The sequence below is a fragment of the Cetorhinus maximus genome, chromosome 1 (assembly GCF_964194155.1).
Source record: "Cetorhinus maximus chromosome 1, sCetMax3.hap1.1, whole genome shotgun sequence".
NCBI classification, from domain to species: Eukaryota; Metazoa; Chordata; class Chondrichthyes; order Lamniformes; family Cetorhinidae; genus Cetorhinus; species Cetorhinus maximus.
Genome location: NC_135879.1, coordinates 12,720,221 through 12,739,630, shown reverse-complemented (window position 1 = coordinate 12,739,630; position 19,410 = coordinate 12,720,221). Strand labels below are relative to the sequence as shown.

General features: G+C 40.8%; 1 protein-coding gene across 2 annotated transcripts in view; it reads right to left on the bottom strand.

The window, feature by feature from the left end:
- The window catches only part of wrn (WRN RecQ like helicase), a 100,689-nt gene that overhangs the window by 53,615 nt on the left and 27,664 nt on the right, over nt 1-19,410 (bottom strand). For both annotated transcript variants that reach the window (XM_078533433.1, XM_078533502.1), the window contains 9 exons: nt 16,865-17,009; nt 16,496-16,571; nt 14,231-14,298; nt 12,636-12,744; nt 7,036-7,104; nt 5,512-5,594; nt 4,722-4,828; nt 3,299-3,486; nt 3,012-3,186 (listed from right to left, as the gene is read on the bottom strand). In XM_078533433.1, the coding sequence (XP_078389559.1) occupies nt 3,012-3,186; nt 3,299-3,486; nt 4,722-4,828; nt 5,512-5,594; nt 7,036-7,104; nt 12,636-12,744; nt 14,231-14,298; nt 16,496-16,571; nt 16,865-17,009 (1,020 nt within the window). The remainder of the gene's footprint in view (nt 1-3,011; nt 3,187-3,298; nt 3,487-4,721; nt 4,829-5,511; nt 5,595-7,035; nt 7,105-12,635; nt 12,745-14,230; nt 14,299-16,495; nt 16,572-16,864; nt 17,010-19,410) is intronic.

The window sequence follows — 19,410 nt, the reverse complement described above, 5'->3', positions numbered from 1 at the left end:
CCTTCAAGAAAAAACTTACTTTCAAGGATTTCAGTCTGCAAATCTTCCCCCACACCGCCCATGCTCCCTTCCCCACTCAGTTGTTATCGGGCCCATTTTAACAGTAAATGACAAAAGGAATAAAAACATAAAATGCTGGAAATACTCAGGAGGTCAGGCTGCATCTGTGCAGAGAGAAACTGAGCTAATGTTTAAGGTCAATAACCTTTCGTGTCACAAACCTGAAACATTGGGCCAGGCCTTCCCCTCTGTTTCAGGGAATACGAGCCGGGCCATTTCCCGAACTCAGGGTCCCAAGCGCATAACACCCCCCTCCCACTCCCAAAGAATTTTTGTCCATGAGGCGCGGTGGAAATGATTCGGGTCTGCTCCCTCCCTATGCAGGCCCGAGGCAGCGCAGAGGTGACCAGGTGCCGAGATGGGCTGGTTAGTAGGCCGGCTTCGACTCTCTAATACTCTACATGGTTCTTAGGCCCCCTAGCCCTCATCCTCCCCCCCTCCCCACCTACACTTTCCATACATCCCCATATCCCATGCTCCCTCCATGCCCCACATATCCCATGCCCCCTGTTCCCCCTCACACTCCCTCTTTCACCCTCCCAATGCATCCTCCATACCCCTCTGCCAGTATACACTACATTCAGAACAAATAAGCTGTGAGCAAGTCAGGCAAAGTCTTTGAAATGCTCCTGAAAAAAGATACAATAAACAAGGAGGCTTTGAGCTGCATCCACAGAAGCTGTTAGAACAGTTGGCCAAACATCTGTTTTTCCAGGTGGCCCCATTATGAATGGCAGGCTGAGCTCCAAGAATGGCTAATGCATTGAGCACACCAGGAATCAGCTTGCAGGCTTTGTTTAATTGACATGTTTATTACCTTATAATACATTATTCTTTGATGTGGTTTTTCAATGCCTGTGTATTTATTTAAGAAAGATTAAAAGGTGTGAAATGAATAGAAGCTTTTGACATTGATACTATGAATGGCTGTGGTTGACTGACACTTTATGAGGTTGCAAGCTGAGCAGCTTTGTTTCAAAGTAGGTTTTTAAAACATCTTTGTTCATTGTGTCAGCTTCAGCAGAAACTCTGTTTCTCTCTCCACAGATGCAGCCTGACTTGTTGAGGATTTTCAACATTTTCTGTTTTAACGGAAATTCTTGCAGCCCATCAGCTGCAAAGCATTTACAGCATCTTTAAAGGCTGATTACTAATGGTGAAAAGCTTTCAGGCTTTGGCAAAAAAAAAATACCCGCTAAAAGAGACAGGCAGCAGCCAGGTAAATGGAATCTTCTCCTCAAATCATCATAACCAGGGAAGTGCTTTAAGAACAAGGGATAGTCAATCATATCGAGTTCTCCAGAGTCATATAAAGGCCTGCCCCCAGGATTGATCACTGGTCTGTATTGCATTAGCTGATCTCAAATAATATGCAGAATTTACAATTGTTTGTTGGCTTCTATGGTTTTCAAGAGGAAAGAAGACTGTCAATATGAGTTCCTGTTCCTGATTGCGATCCAGAGGTGGCCACAGCTGGAAATGTTTCTGTGGATGCTGGTTGGGTTCATGGTTGGACATGGTTGTGATGGCCCCCACAATTCAAAATCAATAGAAGCCAATGGTTGCAGAATTCCGAGCTGCAGAAGGATCTAGGTGTTCTAGTGCATGAGTCACAAAAAGTTAGGCTGCAGGGACAGCAAGTAATTAAGAAGGCGGATGGAATGCTATCCGTTATTATGCGAGGAATTGAACATAAAAGTAAGGATGTTATGCTTCAGTTATACAGGGCATTGGAAAGACCAAATCTCAAGTATTGTGTGCAGTTTTGGTCTCCTTATTTAATTAAGGATGTAAATGCGTTGGGGGTGGTTCAGAGGTGGTTTACTAGATTGATACCTGGAATGAGCAGGTTGTCTTATGATGAATGGTTAGACAGACTGGGCTTGTATCTACTGGAGTTTAGAAGAGTGAGGGGTGACTTGATTGAAGTATATAAGATCCTGAACGGTATTGACAAGGTGGACGTGGAAAGGATGTTTCCTCTTGAGGGTGAGTCCAGAACTAGGGGGCTCTGTTTCAAAATTAGGGGGCGCCCTTTTAGGACAAAGGTGAAGAGAATTTTTTTCTCTCAGAGTTTTGTGCAACTTTGGAACTCTCGGATTCGGAATGTGGTGGAAGTGGGGTCATTGAATATTTTTAAGCCGCAGGTAGACTGATTCGTTTGCCTAACAAGAATCTAAGGTTATTGGGGGTAGATGGGAATGTGGAATTCGAAACACAAACAAATCAGCCATGATTTTAATGAACGGTGGAGCAGGCTCAAGGGGCCAAATGGCTACTTCTGCTCCAATTTCATGTGTATGTAAACCACATTGGTCAGATCACTTGGTCAAAGCAGTCGAGGCCACTAATGATGTCAGAAATGTAGCACAAGTTGTCGCCATCTTGCAGAGAGTAAAGGGAAAAAATTGGGAGAAAAGTAAGTGTAGTCTCTGCTGAATTTGTTTTCACCTGGTTCATTTTATTTAGAAAGGGTAAGGCAGAATATTCAATTCCTTATAAAAAGGTGGAACAGCTTCGAAACACCACCCTGGCTCTTTGGGTTTTCACTATCTTCTCCGAATTAGTTTTTTTTTGCTGACATCTATAGCATTCAAGGTGTAGGAAAGCTGCTGGGCAGCACTTCCATTTTGGAAACTCAGAGTAAGCATCAAGTATGGCTACAGATAAGGCTCTCCCTACTCTGTAAGGCTCCCTCTACTCTGCAACAATGTGCCTTAACCTGATCCTCAGTAGATCATCATTCTCTATACAAACCTACTACTTTTGGCAATTCCACTCAGTCTTTTTTTCTAATTTAACATGAGTGCTCCAAAAACAGTAAATATACCAAACCATCAATATCGATAAACTGAAAATAGTGACCAATATTCAGCTTTACCGTCTAAGTTTAATCCAGTGCAGCACCGCCCTTGATAATTTAAATGAAAAATAATTAAATTGTTTCAGACCTGAATTTCATCCCTCATGAACTTGTGATGGACGTCTCTCCTGGCTTTGATGCCCATGCCTGCATGGTATGCGCCGCAAGCAATATTCATCCGTGATAGCTCTGCAGCCACTAGTTCTGTGGCTTTCCTGGAGGGGCAGTAAACTATAGCAGGACCTTCAAACTCAAATGTGAATCTACCATTCAAACAAAACATATATGTTTAGAATATATGAAGGCATATTGTTTGTGCAATAGAGTAGATTGTGCAATTTTCCATACATCTGATCAACTTAAGTCAATACATACTCATCCCTTTTAATTAAGAGTGGCTTTAAATCTTGCTGAATGTCTGTAGATTTCCAGCCTACTTCTAAATACAAGTTCGGTCGATCAAAAGTAGTGCAGACAATCCGAGGATTCTTCAACTTCAGACTCTCTATGATGTCATCTCTAATTGAAGGGCTGGCGGTGGCAGTCAAGGCAACAACTGGAGTCTAGTGCCAATAAATGATCATATTAACAGAGTAAAAGAGTCCCATTTAAACAATGACATTTATTTTCATTCATTGGATGTGGGTGACACAGTCGAGGCAGCATTCGTTGGTAATTCCTAGTGGCCCTGAGCGCAGGACAAACCAGGTAAAGGTGAGAGCTCCCCTCCTTGAAGGACATTAGTTGTATTTTGGTCATTTTCTTTATGCTTGCCAGCCCACAGTTTTATAACGTGCCATGGTAGGATTCAAACTGAGTCACTTGACTGCTGGTACAGTGCTGTAACCATGAGCCCAGTTTACCCAGTTCCAATAACAAAATCAAAATCCAATTACAGAATGTAAAATTATTTTTTCAAATTGAAATGAAGTAATAATGTGCTTTTGCAAATTTCAAATTATTAAAAAGAAATCAACCTAAACTTTCCTTCAATGAACTCCAACCATCCAATCTACTCTCCCTGTGACTAACAACTCATTGTGCAAACAGTGAACACAATGGACTTGAAATACAAAACTGTTAATAATTAAGCACATTTTAAGATTATATTCTTTCACCTACTGATGCCACTTTGATGTACATTGGACAAGACAAAAAATGGGGAATAATATTTTAATCAGTAAAACCAATGGGGGTTAAATTGGTCTACATAGCAACACAAGACAGGTTTGGAGCAAACCTTCAGCTGATTTTTTTTCACCACACTTGATCTTTTTTCCAATAAAGTTCACAGAACAATCTTGTGGAGAATCATTTTCTAGTCTCACTGTCGCCTCCACATGCTTCAAGATTAAAAATCTTGGTGATATTTTACAAGCCAAAGGGAAAACAAAAATTGGCTCAGTGCATAACAGGCTGCCAATTCGCTACAAGCTTGTTTTATGCTGTAGGCATAGACCAATTTCACCCCATTGAATCCTAATCAATGAAGATGGCAACCTCTTCCTCAGTATAGCCTCTGTAAAGCTCAATACAAACTCACATTCCTGGGTCCTTCTAACCCTGAAAGAGTAATTGGAAGTTAAAACACAAGCTGCTTAACTTATAGGATTGTGTCATAAGCATTTCCAAACCTAGTGCAATAATCTATCGTTCCAGCCTGTACATGAACAGCCATATCAAAGAACCAAGTTACTTTATATTTAACCAATAGCTTGTGTTACTATTTATTTAATATCATTTCTTAAGGGAAAAATGCTTTGATTTCTTTTTGGGCAAAGATATTTTATCAGTTCACCTGTGGCAGAAAACTTTTTAAAGTTCCCAGTTTTCTGTATGAATTTCTGAAATCATGTCCCCACTCGGAGATGCAGTGAGCCTCATCTACAGCAACAAGGGTGATACCTGGCAGTAAATCAAAAAGACAAATATATTAAATTGCTTCAACTTGTGCAATATTTAATGATTGACTCTCACCAGTGAGCAATCCTGCAAATTAGTTACTGGTCAAAAGGACAGATTACTTCTGTTCCCATCCCATGGTCCTTCCCTGGATGAGAGGATAGGTAGAGAAAAGCTCCCAGACCTTTAGTAATTCCACTCTTTGGAGTACCAATGGAAAGTTCACAAAATTGGTTCAGGGTGGCTGCTTCCTTTAATAAATTCTCTTTGCATCCCCAGGAGAGAGCTTCTCAATGACTCCCTACAGTAATATTAAAGATCAGCATCCATCACTTGAAAATATATCAGCTTAGTGTATCAGGAGTGCACTCTAGAACTCAATATTGTTGATTTTGTGACCTTTATCCTATTGCAATAACTAAGTGAAAAATTTGCTAATATAGGTGCCTGAAATCAAAATTTTAGCTTTAATCCAAAGTTCATGTGGAGAGAGGCATCAGTCACTCATGACAATAGGTCAGCAACGACATTTGAAGCCGAGTCACAACGCATGTTTAACAGATTTGATTAAAGCGTCTGAACTGCAGTGCATGCAATGGAACAGCCATCAGACTTCTTAAAAATTAGATTTTTCTATTGTAGTTGTGCACATTGAAAACGCATGGAAGGTAGTAAGTTGCACCTACCCACACTGTCATCAAGTCTCTTGAGTAACGAAATAGATCCCGAGCAGAATTCAGGAGTCATGTAAATAACTTTGAAATGACCCCTAAAGATTAAAACAAAGTTTGGAGTCATTTTACAACAATCTTTCCCCATAATGTGAAGCCCAAATACAATTACTATTCACATAAAGCCAATTTCAATCAACCTATAAACACTTTCTGGAATTTCTACTGGTATTTCACAATTTTGTAACAAACGTACGCACTCTTCATCATGATGAAGCGCTCTCCCACCTTATACTACTTTTCATTGAGATACATTTGATGACAGAATTTTTATGGGGTTACAAGTGCAGTATTTCGTTTATCATTCATTCTAGTTTTTCTCATTATTTCACTACAGCATTAACATAATACTTAAAGAAAAACATTGAGAATTTCCTAGCATTTTATTTTCTATTTGGAAAAAGTACTAGAAGAGAGATGAGGAGTATTTTGTCTTATGCAGCAGGATACACTGCCTGAAAGAGAGGCGGAAGGTGATTTAGTAGTAACTTTCAAAAGTTAAGGAAAACTTTTCAGGGCTATGGAGAAAGTGCAGGGGAGCGGGACTAATTGCTTAGCTCTTTCAAAGAGCCAGCAAATGCATGATGGGACAAATGCTTCCTTGTGTGCTGCAAGATTTCACAATTCTACATAATGAAATAGAGTAACCTTTCTTGTAAACATTATACAAAAGCTCAATTCACACTGATCTTGGGAGTTTTGGAACAGTGATTTAGTTTGCAAAACAATGAAAATAACAACCAAGAAATGCATACATCATACATGCCAGAGGGGCTTTGATTATTACCTAACTCAAAACAGCTGCAAGCGGTTTATTCCCTGACTACAGAGAGGCGACCGGCCACCTTTTATGGATACCAAGCATGTGTCGACAGCGTAGTATGAATTGGCTGGGTGCTCTTCAAAGTAGGAAATTCAAAGTGTGTGGCTCACTAGAACAAGTGTGACAAATGCCTTTTTTGAAAAGGAACATGTTCATTTGATTCTTCTCAAGTCAAATTACGAGGAACTCATGCAGAACTAATTTTAAAGCAACAAGTAACATACATGCAGATCTTGTTTAAAGGGAAAACAAGCCGCTGCAACATATGGCATTTTCCTGTTTTACCTTCTAAGAGTTATAACGTATTGCATCAGCTTATCATTCCTTCAATATTATTATTTACACAAATGCCATCTTAACATCACAAATTTACATAAACGTAGCAATTTTTTGAACATTTTGATATCTTCAAAACTTAGATGTCAATTTACTAATAAAAGGTTAGACTTGGCAATAATTTTAATTTCTCAGCAATGTAGAGTTCTTGTACAGAACTTAATTTTTACAAAATCAAAAGGCTGAGCAATTTCAGGAGATTTTTGTAAACTTTGTTCAAATTTCCACACATCATCCAAGGATTAAAGAAAAACTAGCTGGTGTTGTTTTCTCTAGTTTGTCACAAGGAGCACATTAAAATTCACTGGCAGCATACTTACTTTATCAGTTCATGGGAAAGATTTTTCGACTGCGAAGAACCAAGGAAACAAGCTGCCACGTTGGACATGCTACAAATGAACATCAGATACGGGGATAGTGAGCCATTTTGTTGCATTAATGCAGTTTATTTAATTGGTTACATCATCAAGCAGAAGCAATGACTGTAGATGACAAATGCTGACAACTGGTGCAGTTAATATCTCTGTCGTAATACAATGATGCCTCTGATGGCAATCCTGTATCTAAACAACTTGACATGCTTGTCAAATGAGATCGTAAATGCTCCTGGGATTAAGGTCAACTCCATTTTAACTTGTGCCTCTATGAAACACCGATTTTTAGGTTTAAAAGCGTGATATAATACAGGCTGCTTTTCCTGGCGCTATAGACCAATACTGATATCAACAGGATCTATATAAACAATTTGCACTGGTGACATTTCTAGTCAGGGCATCATATTGGGTATATAAAGTCATTTTGTTCTCATTTGGGCATTGTGCAGGGTCAGTGCCATTAACAACTTCGATTTATATAGCGCCTTTAAAGTAGTAAAGCACCCCAAGGCACTTCACAGGGGTGCAGCTGAAGGCGCTGCCACCAATGGTGCAGCGAAGGAAATCAGGGATGCCAGAATTGGAGGAGTACCGATATCTTTGAAGGTGGAAGAGGGTTAGAGATAGTGAGGGGCGAGGCCATGGAGCGATTTAAAAACAATAATTAGACTATCAAAATCAAGGCGCTGCCAGACAAGGTGCCAATGTAGGTAATAAGCAAAGGATTAATTGGTAAATAGGATCTGGTGCGGGTTGGGGCAGAGGCAGCAGGATCCTGAACACACAAGTCACTTCTATGCTTTTGGACCAATTCACAGTTCCCACTATTGCTAAATCTGCCCCGCAGTACAAAGAATCAACACAAAAAAACCAGACATTAATGATTATGTCAATGGGATATTAATAAAGATGCATTTGGTATTTGTTGATACTTCTGTTTAAATTACAAAGAAGCTGCATAGTCTGGCTCGAGTGAATGAAGAAGTGAGAATTTGTGGGAATCATTTGGAATAGCATAGCATCTAAATTACCATATTTCCCAGAGGATTTGATAGTCTGCTGCATTTCTTTCAATAACAAGCTTTAAGAGCAAACCAGAAAAAGATAGTTATAAAGCATGCACTATCATACTTCAGCATGAAAAAGATTGCTATTTTGAATATTTCTTAAACCATTATCATGCACTTTAAAAAGGAATACAGCTCACATTACTCTACATGATTTCTCTATTCAGTCCCCCATCCTCACCCCTCAGAGTCCCCCAACAGATCAATCTAACTGCAACTCCCTCCTCTTACTCATTATCAGGCTGTTCTTTGTGGACATTATCTTCAAGCACAAGATCAGTCCATTTCCAAATGCAGCAAGACCTGGACAATATTCAGGCTTGGGCTGCCAAGTGGCAAGTAACATTCGCGCCACACAAGTGCCAGGCAATGACCATCTCCAACAAGAGAGAATCTAACCATCGCCCCATGACATTCAATTGCATTATCATCGCTGAATCCCCCACTATCAACATCCTGGGAGTCACCATTACCAGAAACTGAACTGGACTAGCCATATAAATACTGTGGCTACAAGAGCAAGTCAGAGGCTAGGAATCCTGCGGTGAGTAACTCGCTTCCTGACTCCCCAAAGCCAGTCCACCATCTACAAGGCACATGTCAGGAGTGTGATTTAATATGCTTCATTTGCCTGGATGAATGCAATTCCAACAACAATCAAGAAGCTTGACACCATCCAGGGCAAAGCAGCCCACTTGGTCGGCACCCCTTTCACAAACGTTCACTCCCTCCACCAAAGACAAATGGTGGCAGCAGTGTGTACCATCTACAAGATACACTGCAGGAACTCATCAAGGCTCCTCAGGCAGCCTTCCAAGCCCATGGCTACTACCATCTAGAAGGACAAGGGCAGCAGATATATGGGATCACCACCACCTGGAAGTTCCCCTCCAAGCCACTCACCATTCTGATTTGGAAATATATCGCCGTTCCTTCACTGTCACTGGGTCAAAATTGTGGAACTCTATCCCTAACAGCATTATGGGTGTACCAACACCACAGGAACTGCAGCGGTTCAAGAAGGCAGCTCACCACTACCTTCTCAAGGGCAATAAGGGGTGGGCAATAAATACTGGCCCAGCCAACGATGCCCAAATCCCATTAATGAATTTTAAAAATATATGTATGCTGATACACACAGCCCTATCTCTGCGCCACCTGTCTTGAACCCATGGTGACCTCCAAGCTGTCAGCCTGCTTACCTGACATCAAGTCATGATCCATTCTCAATTTCCTCCTGAACACTGAAGCCATATAAACTGAAGTCATTACTATTTGGCTCCCAACAAAGTGTGCTCCCCTGCTGGTGGCTACAGGCCCTTCCCCATCTACTCAATTGTACTGAATCAGGTTATGTGAAACTTTGGAGTTTTGTTCTGGAGAATCAAAGCCCACCTTCCATCTGTCACTGACAGTACTTATCCTTAGACATTGCCTCCTTCCAGCCCTACCTCAGCCCCTCTGCCACTGAAACATTTCACCAGGTTTCAGTTCCCTCTAGCTTTAATTATTCTCATTGCCTCCTTGCCAGTCTCCCACTCGCCACAAACTCTTTTGAAACTCTGCTGCCCATGACTTGACCCACACCACTCCCCACATCCTTGTTAACCTGTGTTGAATCCGTATCCTCATTTCAAATCTCTCCATGACCTCACCATCCTCCCCTCACCAAACGTCACTCACTTGCACTTTTCACTCCCCTGATTCTAATGTTTCCTGCAAGTCCCTCGTTTTGGCTCATCATTCTAATTATACTGCTGAATAATTATGCTTTGAGTGGAAGTCAGCTCAGTGGTATAAAAGAGCAGTGTGATTTGAGGATGCAGATCCAGAACACATTAAAGGCAGCATCTCAATTTGAGAAGGCCACTAAAAAAGCTAAAAGAATTCTGGGTTTTCATCACCAACGGTAAGGATTATGAAAGCAAAGAGGTAACAAGAAGCCTATATAAAACCCTAACAAGATCTCAGTTACAGCACACAGCGTGCAGTGCTGGACACCAAACTACGGGAGGAATATTGAGCGTTTGAGCGCTATGCGAAGATTCACTAGGATGCTACCTGACAGACAAACACAAAGACAGACTAGAAAAATTGGACTTTTTTCACTGAAACAACGCAGGTTGAGGTGGTGTGTTTAAAACTGACAGAAATGGAAGCAGGCCTTTTCCAGTTGTTGAGGGATGTGGAATAAGTCCCCAGAAAAACAAGATTAAGGATTTAGAACAGAGGGCAAGAGAAACTTCTTAACAGAGTTGAGAGGCTGCACAATTCACTTCCAGGGCTTGTGACTGAGGCAGCAACACTGTCAAGAAGTGAGATGAAATTGGATAGGTGGTTGAAGGAAGAGGGAATCAAGGGATGTGGGAAAACGGTGATATGTGTATTCAGTCCTAATTTGCTTACATGGACAGTAAACACAGACAGTCTGTTAGGTCTGGTTCCATGTTTCAACTGCTAAATACTTCTATGTGCACGTTTCTGCAGCAGAGTTTAAGCAACAATCACCTGTCTCAGAATGGGAGTGCTACCGCTCAATCAGTTAAGTATTGTTGTGTGTTTCTCTGCTTTGCAATTGATTTCAAACATATGAAACAAATGACCAATCGCATTCTGTCAAAAAGCACTTTACTGACTGAATTACCGATCATATTCTACCAAAGCAGAAAACTTCATTCTGCAAAATCAATATAGAAGTAAGTGGCTGAATTATGCAGACTGTCATTATACAAATCACTGGTTAGCTCATATCTGGAGTACTACATTCATTTTTGGTCCCCTCATATGATATAGTGACATTGGAAGAGCTTCAGGAAAGCTATGAGAATGATCCCTGGCTTATAAGTTACTCAGATAGACTCTCAGAGCTGTGTCCATTCACTCTAGAGCAGTGTAGGCTAACAGGTGACCCGATAGAGGTTAATAAAATAGTCAATAGGCTAAAGTTCCGCCTTCCGTGACGTCCTTGTTTGTGTTTTCATTTACTCGCGCTTTGTACACATCGCTCATCGCGTGAGCAATGTTCGCGTATCTACACTTGAAATGTCCGATTCACTGCACTGATTCTTTGACAGGTACACCCTTTGAGCGTAGCTCAAGTGTGGGATCGGCTAATGTACTGTGAGAGAGCAGGAAATAGACTGGATATTAGGTGATTTGTCTTTTCTCAGAGTAGTGAGGCTCTGGAATATAATACAGGCTGATGTGGTAGATGCTGACTCTCCAAATGCTTTCAGAGGGAACTGGACTACTTCCTGCTGAGGACTGAAATCACATGAAACTGAATGCAAGCGTTTTTATAAATCCTTGTAATCCTTGGTTCATGTGACCACCTTGGCTGATTTCAGTGGTCTGAGGGGAGGGGGTGGGGGGGGATCGGAGAGGAACTTTCCAGGATATATTTTACTCCTCGCTAGCCCTGGGTTTTTCTCTTTTTCATTGACCGTGATTTTTAAATGTGAATAAAACTGCCAGTGCTGGAAATCAGAAACAAAAATCAAAAACGTAGAGTATACAGGAGTATACACGTCTGACGGTTTCAGCGAAGAGAAACACAGCTTTTTGTAGAGTACAGTAACTGCCCAAACCAAGGCTGCCGTCGAATGGCTGGAACTTATCCAACTGAGTCCCATTCAAAAGCCTGTTCCTCCTTCGCAATTTCGCCGTTTGCAAGGTTTCACGGGAACGTAACCCCCGCAAATGGCGGGACTTTACTGTCTAGCATGCTGATTGACAGATTATTCCAGTTTTGACAGGTTACGGTGAGCCAGGGGACATAAGCCCCTAGAATACATTGCAGGCTGGTGCGGTGTGTGCTGACTCTGCACTGCCTTCAAAGGGAGCTGGACCATTTTTTAACTGGGGCAGGGATTGCATCAGGTAGAAGGTAAGTGTCTTTATAGACAACACTTGGTCCATGTCATTTCTTGGACTAGTTTTTTAGAATTTAGACTAGGAATTTTCCAGAGTAATTTTTTTCTCCTTATTGGCCCTGGGCTTTTTCTATATTAGTTTGCCTCTCCCTGAGGTTACCTGGCTGTCAGGGGTTAGTGGGGGGAGCAAAGATACTGCAGTCATCAGGAGTTTGGGGCAGGCTTGATAGACCGACTGGTCTTTTCCTGCCCATCATTTTTATATGCTGTAATATCCTTTGTTTGAGCCTCATTCTGTACCAATTGCTGATCTGAACTGAGGCACTACAATGGGTGCCAGTACTGTGGATTTGGGAGGGGGACAATCTGGCCAAACCGACCGCAATTAGTGACTCTGTTAGAAGTGCAACTGTGTGGTTATCGGGTGAAGTCAAAACCAGGTTTGGCTGTGATTTCCCATGTAGTCAAGTAATCTACTCATATTCATTGTCTCAGAAGAACTAGGCAGATAACATCTGAAGTTATGGAATTTTACCCAGCAAGAACTGCTTCAGCAGAGGGGAAGGGAAAAAGAAAGAAAAAAGGGAACATATTTAAATAGACTTACTTCAGTTGTAATACTTGGTCCTCCATCAAAGAGATGAGAGGAGAAATCACTATGGTAACCCCTCCTGTGTAAATAGCTGGGAACTGGTAGCATAAACTCTTACCATAACCTGTTCAGTAAAAAAAAATAAGTAATTTGCTTCTCAAATTGCATTATGTAAGAAAGGTTGTAAGTGATCTGTACATAGACATTGTGATCAGTTCTTTCTTCCCCTTTAGTTATTAATTATGCTGCGGTAGAGTTCCACAAGCAGAAGGGGACATCTGACGCCTTCCCCAATTACCTTTATTCATGAACAGTGAATGTCAGGAGCCCTGCCGTGGGGCATTCAACTGTGGGGGGACTGGTGGAGTGGGGGGACTGGTGGAGTGGAGGGACATGGGGTAAAATTGCAGATGAACCTGATCCTATTCTTGCTCAATGTCTACACAAATGAACTTTCTAGCATCAATAACAGACTAACAACAAACAGTAGGAATCCCCAGTCTTCAGTCACAGTGTAACAAGCTCAAATATTGCTCAGGGCTATTAAAATTAAAATAAGTAAATTATCACTTATTTTTAAGCATTGCAAGTTAAGAAAGGAAAGGTGGAGGAAGAAGGCAATTTAAAAAGAGGTCTAATTCTACTCTTAACTACCATAGATCCCAGCCAGCCACCACCAGACAGCATCTGTCCCTGTATCACTCAAAACTGTAATTCAGCAAACCATTTCTGCAGTGAAATGTAGTTACTGTCTGCAGTATGTAGCTTCATTCTTTGTACACCAAAATATGTGAAACCTGCATACTGTATTTTAACTTCCTCTCTTCCTTATACTCAGTATCGAGCAGGTCAGAGGCTGGGTATTGTGCAGCGAGTGGTCCACCTTCTGATTCCCATAAGCCTCTCCATCATCAATAAGGCACAGGTCATGAGAGTGATGGACTACTCTCCACATTTCTGTATGGGTCCATCTGTAACAACACTCAAGAAGCTTGACATCATCCAGGATAAAACAGTCTGCTTGACTGGCACCTTATTCGCTGGTTTAAGCATGCACACTCTCCACCACCGGCATATCACGGCAGCACTGTGCACTATCTACAGGGCGAACTACACAATTCACCAAGGCTTCTGCAGCATCTCAAACTCATGACCTTCACATTCTGGAAGGGCAATAGAAACAGGTGCAAGAGAACACCACAGCCTCCAAGTTCACCTCTTAGTCACATGCCATCAAATATCAATGATCCTTTATTATGGCTAAGTCAAACTCCTGAAATATCCTGCATACAAGCAATTTGAGAGCAACTTCACCACACAGACTAGTGTGGCTGAAGAAGCCAGCAAAATCATCTTCCCAAGGGAAACAACAATTACCGTTTTCACAGGCCTAGCCATCGATGCCCACATCCCATGAATGAATATATATATAATATACATATAGAGATATATATGCATATAGAGATATATATGCATATAGAGAGATAGATATACATCTAAATAGATAGACAGACAGACAAATAAATAAACTCTGGCTTTGCTAGTGAAGCCCATATCTGAAAGAATAATTAAAAATATATTACACCACAACACATACTTCCAATACTTACCAGTTGCCATAACAACAAGATTATCTCTTCTCTCCTGAAGTACTGAATAGATAACTTTCCACTGGACCCTATGATTCAAGAACGGGTCAGTCAGTTCAGCTGGCATTGCAAAATGTCATTTAGAACTTTATGTTTGATTTACTAACAAGTTTCACCTTTTCAAATACTACAACAGGTTGCATTTATCTAACATTTTTAATGTACAAGGCACTTCACAGGTGTAATCAAAAGAAAATGAACTTTAACCAAAGAAAGAAATATTAGGATGACCAAAAATCTGAAAGTAATGGGTTTTAAGGCAAGTCTTAAGGAGGAGAAGAAAGTGAAGGTGGAGGTGCTTAGAGAAGTAATTTCAGAGTCTAAAGCCGAGGCAACTCAAAGCACACTGCAAATGGAAGGCAAATGTTGTGGGAAGGGTTGGGAGGGTAGAGGTGGGAAGATGTACAGAAGGCCAACATTAAAGGAACGGAGAGCTTGTGGGGAGATGTAAAGCTTAAAGAGTATAAAGTAATAGGGAGGGTCAAAGCCATGAAGGGATTTAAGCATAAGGATGAGAATTTTAATTCTGAGGAGCCTGAGGACCAGTAGCCAACGTAGATCAGCAAGGACAAGGTTGATGGGTGAGCAGGGTATGATGGAGCAGCACAGCTTTGTGTGGACTGAAACATACGTACAGTGGAGAAGCCGGCCAGGAGAGCATTGGAGTGACAGAGAGTTTCAGCAGAAGATCTGTGGTAGAACAGGGGCGTGTGTTGTTACTGAAGTGAATAGAGGCAGTCTTTGTGACGGAGAGGATATGGGGAACAGAATCAGAGTCAATGATAAGGCTTTGTAGCTTATGGCAGGGATTGAAAACAATGGATTTGGTCTTCCTAAAGAATAGCTGAAGGAAAGGGATTCACTCAACACTGGATATCAGGGAAGCAGTGGGACAACACAATAGCATTGGGAAAGTCAAAGGGTGGTGGTGGAGAGGTACAGTTATGTGTGGTTATTGTACAGGTGCAAGCTGACCCCATATCTGCAGATGACGTAGGGAAGGGGCAACATGAAGTTGAGGAAGAAGATCTTAGGGGACTCTAAAAGCAACACCTCAGGGGTAGGAAAATAAGCTGTTGCTGGAGATCTTCTGTTTATGATCAGATAGGTAAGAGTGAAAGCGAGGGCATTACCAGTAAGCTAGACAATGCAGGAATACAATTGGATGAGGTTGATGTGGTCAACCATTTAAAGCCTACAGAGAAGTGGAAAAAACAAAAGAAGGAGTTCAAAACAATCACAATGGATGTTATTTGGTTTAGACTGTTTCAGTGCTGTGGCAGGGATGGAAACCCAATTGGAGTGATTCAAACATGGAGTTCTGGGAAAGGTGAGCACACATCTAAGTGGCGACTATGTGTTCAAGGGCTTGAAAGGTAAGTTGAAGATAGAATGCTGATTTGCAAGGACAGAGAGGTCAAGGTGATTTCTTTGAGGAGTGATGATGATGACAGATTTAAAATGGACGAGGGCAGCGTCTGAGGAGAGGGAACTATTTACAAAGTCAGCTGGCATTGGGGCTAAGAAGGAAAGTAGCATAGTCAGTAATTTAGTGGGATTATTAGAAATTAGAATGTCCAAAATAAGTCTTCAGGCACTTGATCTGTTTTGCATTTGGCTCAGATATTGAAGCATCTAGATCAAAAATAACAAAACACACGGGTATATAACTGCAACACACCCTGAATATTTTGATTACAGAAAAGTGCAAATTTATTATATAAATGCACATAATTGAAATTACTTAATTGGGCTGATTCGATGATGAGGGCAAACATTTGGGGACAGTTGTGGGGAGGAAATGCGCCATGGAAAACTGATAACGCAAAAGGATATTATATATTGGATATTTTAGTCAAGGCAGAGGAGGTAGGATTGGAGGTAAAAATAGTTTGGGATAGCAGGAGGAGAGGCAGGGGGGAAACTAAAGGAATAGATGGGTTCAGAACCAGGGCAACAGGAAAGGGAGCAGCAAAGGCAGCTGAATAGTGGTATCACTCTCAATCTTAATGACAACAAAGTCCATAAGTTCCTTGCACTTTTGTTGGAAGCGAGGACGGGGAAGGAAAAGAGAATGCTTTAAAGAGACGATTAGTAATGGAGAAATAAAAGCTGGGTGGCATTAGCAGAGGAGAAAACAGAAAGGCCGAAGTGTGTTATTTATATGTGGCTTCTACTATTAATTCATGCCAAATGACCCAAATGCTTTAGAAAAATAAAACCTACGGTTTAAAATTAGAATGTCCAAAATAAGTCTTCAGGCACTTGATCTGTTTTGCATTTGGCTCAGGTATTGAAGCATCTAGATCAAAAATAACAAAACACACAAGTATATAACTGCAACACACCCTGAATATTTTGATTACAGAAAAGTGCAAATTTATTATATTACATAATTGAAATTACTTAATTGGGCTGATTTGATGATGAGAGGGCAAACATTTGGGGGCAGTTGTGGGGAGGAAAAGCACCATGGAAAACTGATAACACAAAAGGATATTATATATTGGATATTTTTAATACAAAAGCATAGCCCTACAAGTGTTGCAAGTTCTATCGACATTTAGTTCCAAACAACTTTTTAAGCCAATTTACCCCACTTGTCCTCCTCTTCCTTGATGCTTTCATCTTCTTCATCCTCCACCCCACAAAATTTCTCTGATGCATCAAGCTGGTCAGATAAATCCTTGAGAGATTCTTGAGTTTCCATTCCAGAAGAGTTGTCCAAATCCTGCAGTGCCTGGAGGGTAAGCGGGCCAGAGGCAAAATAAACAGAAAACCCAAGTTTCATTAACTTAATGGCTTTTTTTTCACGTAATGAGTTGTCCTGATTGATATTCTTCCCTCAAATACCTCCATCAAAATAGTCCAACTGGTAATTCAGCTCATTGCTACTTATGATGACTTCTTTGAGCAAGCATTTACATATTTTTCTTTTCATGGGGTGTTCTCATCAGTTAGTATATTCTGAAGGTCCCAGAGCAGGAGGGAAGAATAATAGAATCAAGGCATGGCACAATCCCATTAAGTATTTTTGCATTCAAAATAACCTGAAATCATTTTATGCTTGTGCATGCTATAAGTTTTTAAAAGTTCATGTACATAAATTTGTTTTTGGAAGATACTAGATAAAAAGAGGCTCTTGCATTTATGTAAGATTATAATTCTCTCAGAAACATCCCAAAATGCTTTGCATACAATGAATGCTTTCAAGTGCAGTTGCTATTGTTGCTTTGCAATGGACCAGGCAGCAACTTGCATGATATAGATTAAGAAATGAATTTCAGGCAGGACAACAGAAGAATTCTTGCTCTTCTTCATCTGAACTTTCAGAACAGAAAGGGCTCCAGTTTAACGCCTTATCTGAAGAACAGTAATACCCCTCTCCCCTAAGGCAATGTCACCACTGTGACAATTTCCACAATGGGGATGAAGCAGTAATTTCATCATGCCATCCTTTTTAAATAGAGTTGTAGCAATGAGCAAGGCTGAAATTAAGGTATCTTCTCACAGTACAGTTCTTAAAATCTGTGTTACCATGGATGAATGTGTTGGTCAAACCAAAAATGCAACGCTGCCATTGCTCACATCTCCTCCCATTGAATTCTACAATGCATAGGTATATGGTTGGAGATCTAATGTCCCTTAATGAATGAGAGACCTTCCTATCATTTTACTTTGAACTACGGTGCATCCACAATTTCAGGAAGCCACAATTATAGTAATGAGGCAGCAGTATATAATTTGATTATCATGATGCTTATGTGCGCTACCCAGGTCTTAAAGTTCATGGGCAATAAATTTGTTTTTGCAAGACCCTAGTTAGGAAAGAATCTATTTGCATGTATATATCATAATTTCTCTAAAACTTCACATATAGTACAATGAATTGCAGTCAACAGAACATCAGAAAAGTAAAATGTTACAGCTTTGGAAATTCCATTACAAAGGGGACAAAAATGCCATTGAAAATTATGAAACATAGATTCACCAGAGGGATTTGGGGGTCCTCGTGCATGAATCACAAAAAGATCGCATACAAGTCCAGCAGGTAATAGGGGAGGCAAATGGAATGCTGGCCTTTATTTCAAAGGGAATGGGGAATAAAAATAGGGAAGTCTTGCTAAAACTATACAAGGCACTAGTTAGACCACACCTAGAATACTGTGAACAGTTTTGGTCCCCTGATCTAAGGAAAGATATACTGGTATTTGAGGCAGTGCAGAGAAGGTTCACTAGGTTGACCCCGGGTAGGGAGGGATTTTCTTATGAGAGGTTGAGTAGGTTGGGCCTGTACTCATTGGAGTTTAGAAGAATGAGAGGTGACTTTATTAAGACATACAAGGTTCTTAGGGGGCTTGGCAGGGTAGATGCTGAGAGGTTGTTTCACCTCGTGGGAGAATCTAGGACCAGAGGGCACAATCTCAGAGTAAGGGGTGGCCCATTTAAGACAGAGATGAGGAGGAATTTCTTCTCTCAGAGGGTAGTCAATCTGTGGAATTCTTTACCGCAGAGGACTGTAGAGTTTGGGTCGTTAAGTATATTCAAGGCTGAGATAGACAAATTTTTTATCAGTAGGAGAGTCAACGGTTATGGGGAAAAGGCAAGAAAGTGGAGCTAAGGATTATCAAATCAGCCGTGATCTTATTGAATGGCGGAGCAGACTCAATGGGCTGAATGGCCTACTTCTGCTCCTACGTCTTATGGTCCTATAATACCTGGGATGATAAGTTATAATTATGAGGATAGATCTGAGATACTGGGACTATTTCGAATGGATCAGAGCAAGCCAAAAAAGAATTCTGTTGATATAATAATTTATACATTTTCCTGTATTCTCGGAACTGAATTTTGTTAACTTACAATAGTTCTATAATGTTCAATTTAGCTGGTTGTCTTAACATTAAAAGAAGTGCTTATCCAATTCCCTTTTGAAAGCCACAATTGCATCTGCCTGTGCCTCACTCTTAGGCAGTGTTTTCCAGATCCTAACCACTCACTGCATTAAAAAAATTCTCAGGTCACCTTTGGTTCTTTTGCTAATCACCTTAAACCTGCGTCCTCTGGTTCTTGACCTCTTCAAAGGGAACAGCTTCTCTCCATCAACCTCATGATTTTGAACACCTCTATCAAATCTCCTC